The sequence below is a fragment of the Spinacia oleracea genome, chromosome 1 (genome assembly GCF_020520425.1).
Source record: "Spinacia oleracea cultivar Varoflay chromosome 1, BTI_SOV_V1, whole genome shotgun sequence".
Taxonomy (NCBI): domain Eukaryota; kingdom Viridiplantae; phylum Streptophyta; class Magnoliopsida; order Caryophyllales; family Amaranthaceae; genus Spinacia; species Spinacia oleracea.
Window position 1 is genome coordinate 121,247,713 of NC_079487.1, and position 4,630 is coordinate 121,252,342.

Genomic DNA, 4,630 nt, shown 5'->3' on the forward strand with positions numbered 1-4,630 from the left:
TGTGGCCGGCTCTTTCTGGCCACGACACGTGGGCTCAGCCTGTAGCCCGACCCAGCACATAACCATCTTTATTATGACCCAAAGTGTTACCACCAACAAGCATCCAAGAACGGAAGTTATTCTCGCGCTAACCACAGGCTCATAAGCCAATACTACTCCGTACTCAAAGATCGATGGAAGTACAACACTTAACATGAACTGATCTCCCAAACAAAAATCATGGCATCAAAGAAAATTGGTTTGAATCAGGAAAAGAGAAAATATTTACTCCTTCCTCAAAGAATTGCACTTATTATTTCTTTCCTTGATATAAATGATATTATTTTATTCCAACAATTTACACAACTCAACCCTCCAATAAAATCTATGATTACAAAATTAACAAATGTTCAATCTCTTAACCTTTCCAAACTAATCTTAATACCTGTCCTGTCTTCTATAATTTTTATATTTGTGCTCTTTCTCTCTTATCTTTATCTACAGCCCCCCTCCTATACCACCTCATACTCATTTCTAACCAAACCAAAAAAAAAATTGCCTAACACGATGCATTACTGCGTGTATATAATCATAACGATTACAAATTACTTATCTTGCTATTAATCCTCGAACTATACCTCCAGTGAGATACGAGTCTTGATGGGCTTCAACTTTAGGCCCATGCTCTCGGGTGACAGCAGTTCCGGAGAAATGCAAGATGGGCTTAACGGGCTTCTCGGGCTCAAACTCTTGTATGATTGTCTGTAGAATCCATAGCCCATTAGGAAATATTCTAGAGGGATCAACATAGCTTGTGGTTGCTCCTCTGTTACCAAAGACCCGCATGCCTGAACCTGCAATTTTTTCATTCTATGAACGATCGCAACAAAAGATTAAGTAACATTAACGTCATAGGCTAACTATTAGGATACCTCCACTAAAGCACTAAATCTTCTATCTAGTTTTGTGGCCATGTGAACTGCTTCTGAGTGGAAAGATGAGTCCTCTCCAACACATATTAGTGAACGACATCGTAGTTTCTTCAGTCCTTCGCTTATATCAGTCCGTCTGTGTACAGAGGAAAAGTTGTGAGTACGTAAACTATTAAATGTGACAGCGAGGAAGACAACCAGTACATTTGATGACTTGTCAAGACAAAGACACAGATATAGAGAGTACTACTTTAGTTGCAACAATAAAAAGGACACCAGATTTTTCACCACTTAATTTGCCAGAACCATGGAAAGGCTTATTCACAGACGTGGAATATAATGGATCATAACAACAATTATAAGGAAACATCTTAGTATTAATACGGAGTAGTTAAGTTAAAAGGACAGTTGAAAAGTGTGTAATAGGGACACTTCCCACCATCCCTAAGACCCTAAATGATGGATCACGAGACTCACGACTCTGTTACAGGCCATGAGTATGGACACTTCGACACTTCATTTTGGGCCAAAATCATGGAACTTAAAAAAAAAAATTAGCCGAGTCATACACTTGAACACGTGCCCGTGTCGGACATGAGTATCCGAGTCCGAGAAACATTGTCAATGACAGTGGTCAACTGGTCATGGTGGAGGAGTACTTACTATTCGTTTGTAAGCAAAGCTACATTAAATTCAGTACCAGAAAATACCCTCTAAAGTTTTCTAAACACCCATAATGGAGAATTAAAAGTAAACAGCAACATATCCGTGTGACCCTGATTTTTAGAAACATGTCAAAATCAAGAAAGTAAAAGAGGAAGACAGTACCTGTTAATTGCCTCCAGAAAATGCATGACATTAGTACTTTCTCTATCATCCAGCAACTGATAGGGCCAAAGAGAAGAAAAAAAATATATCAGTATCTTCCACACCACAGCCAATAAACAGAACTTCCCACTCACATATAACACCGACAGAAAACTCCATATCAAAAGAGGAAAAACGCTCAGAACGAGAAATGAGGACACTATGGCCAAGGAACTTACTTTTCGACATGCCTGAACTATATCTGATTCTGGTACTAGAGAATTACCCCGAAGTTCCTGCAACAGAAGTTTTAGTGCACCGTTAAAGGATTCAGTACAAGGAATTAGTTAAACAAACATACTCGTATTGCATAGTAAATACAGGCTGAGTGCGATTTTTACCTTGCTAAAATACCGTTTAAGCAACATTTCTTTTACAACACTGCACATGCCATAGAAGTAAAGCAGATTTGACATCACCTATAAGAAATACAAAGCTTTTTATCAGGCAAAGATTCTTTCTTTTGAACTAATGGTAGACAAGTTCAGAAAAGGAACCTTATTGTACAACCATTCAGTCCAAGACGGTGCTCTGCATAGAGGAGAGATAAGTATCAAACCAAGAACACGCTGCTTATATTTCGTCTGCATGCAAAAAGGGAAAAAAGAATGACAATGAGTACAAATACAACTTTTTTGGAACTTTTTTGGCACAATTGGTACGAAAACATTGTGATACAACTAACCGCAAATAAGGTTAAAATGTATGCTCCAGCAGTAACTCCCATACACATAACTTCGCCTAGCCTGCAACAAATGACATCCAACGTAAGTTTCACCAATGGTGCTAGTCACTGCTAATCTGAGAAGGGTCAAGGTAGCAACCAAAGGCCACAGCACTACGCTGTAATATTTTACAAGAGACTCTAAGGTTATGTTATGTTCACCTTATTTCCACTTATTTTTGGAAAAATAAGGGTTAACCAAGTATAATTTAAAACTAAAATAAGTTTTGACAAGTTTTAAAATGTTAAGATAAGTTAAGGAAAAATAGGTGAAAATCAGGTGAATATAACGCATACTAAGCTTGTAAAAAGTTTTTGTAATGGAAATTACCCGAAGTAGTCAAGAACCTCAACTATCTGGTCAGCCAAATCATCCACGGAAGGCGTGGAGGCCTCGTATTCATAGCTTATTGGAGCAGCTCCCCACTGAAACAGCTCTTAACAAAAGTTCATATTAGAAACAATGCAACCAAGGTCCTTCAACAGTAGTCAAACAAGAAGCCAACCAAGATGAATAATAATACGAGTTAACTACTCCTATTAATATATAAGAAAGAAGAAAATAAATATACATTTCCTCCACCCGAAATAAACAGTCATATTACTAACGTAATTTGAACGAGTAATATGACAACTGAATGCGAACAAACATAGTATTATAAATAAAATAAAATAAAAAGACTAACTAGTCCAAGTTACAAACCTCATGGCCAGGAGGGCTGATATGGTAGATGCAAAAGTTGTGAACAAGCAAAGATAACGCCTCGGGACACAAGAATAATCCTTGAAAACACGAAGCATCTGCTTAACATAAGCCGCAAATAAATTAAAAATCGAATTCATTATTCGAATTGTAATACAAGTGGAGTAGCCATTACATAATTTACATGTTAATCATAATTAAACACAAATCTTAAATGCCACGCAACAGTCTTTTGTTTCTTTTTTCTAGGCATTGGATCATAATCATGCTTAGTAAACAAACATTTGGAAATTCATGTAGAAGTTAACACAATAAACACCAATACCTACCACAAGACAACTCCACAAGACTTAAAACACACATAAACAAATGCTGGAAAGTAACAACATCAACAAAACTTTGAAACTTTATTAATTACTTAATTAATTAATCAATCAATCAATCAGTTACATAATACAACTCACAATTTAGAGCTAAATCTGGGTAAGTAACAAGAGCTGGCTTATCTTGATCACCATAAACAGCTACCGACACCGGACCCGAACCCGTTTTAACATAATATTCCTGAACAAATTACAACATTAAACACTTACGCAATGCACTTAACAACAACAACAACAACAACAATAATCAAAAATTCATGAAACAAACATTAAAAATGAATCATTTTGTTCCAAATGTAGAAACTATTTGAATTTCTGTCCTAAGATGCAATATAATCATCCATTTTGGTCCCCCACAAAAACTTAAAAAATCCCAAAATCATCACCAATTTCGTAAAATCAGCTAAAATTAGTTTTCTCATATTAACATATAACTAACAAGTATCCAAAATTAGCAGCACCCGTTAATTAATGCTATAAAATCACAGTTAATTAATTAATAAATCAGTGAAATAATTACAAGAAATAAATGAAAATGAAAATGTACCTTGCTATCAATGGAGATCGATTCAATATGAACAGAAATAGAGTCGCTAGAATCTCCCATTATTTCTCTCTCTCCAACTTTTCTCTCTATATTTGGAAATTTTTTAATTTATTTCGGGGTTTTTGCGTTCGGTGAGGTGGGGGTTTTATATAAACGACTAAAATTTATTTTCTCTCTCCTCTGCGAGTGAGAGAGTGCAGTGAGTCACCGACGCTGGGGGAGGAAGGTGATGAGGTCAGTTTAACCACGGTTAAGGAGATTGACTTGGGTTAAGGGTACCGACAGTTTATTGAAATGACAGATTTAGCCTTGGTTTTATATGGTAGGTTTTTGATGTTGATGGGTAATTTATGGAAATTATTAAGGTGAGGGAATTTTTATGGAAACTTCTTTTTTAGGTTTTTTTTAATTTTTTTAAATGTGGAGTATTAATTATTGATGGTCAAATAGTCATGTGGATCTTGAGGTTAAAGCTCCAAAATCTACTCCTTTTAA

At 35.9% G+C, this 4,630-nt stretch overlaps 1 protein-coding gene across 1 annotated transcript; it reads right to left on the reverse strand.

Moving 5' to 3' along the window:
* Positions 1-235: 235 nt before the first annotated feature.
* LOC110789242 (protein NDL2) lies at positions 236-4,313 on the reverse strand. Its single transcript, XM_021993888.2, has 11 exons — positions 4,136-4,313; positions 3,670-3,769; positions 3,206-3,303; positions 2,834-2,928; positions 2,464-2,524; positions 2,276-2,362; positions 2,120-2,197; positions 1,958-2,014; positions 1,740-1,795; positions 912-1,047; positions 236-833 (listed from the first exon to the last, which is right to left on the reverse strand). Exons 1-11 carry the CDS (start codon positions 4,193-4,195, stop codon positions 612-614), a joined length of 1,050 nt encoding a protein of 349 aa, XP_021849580.1. The 5' UTR covers positions 4,196-4,313; the 3' UTR covers positions 236-611.
* Between the last annotated feature and the right edge of the window lie 317 nt (positions 4,314-4,630).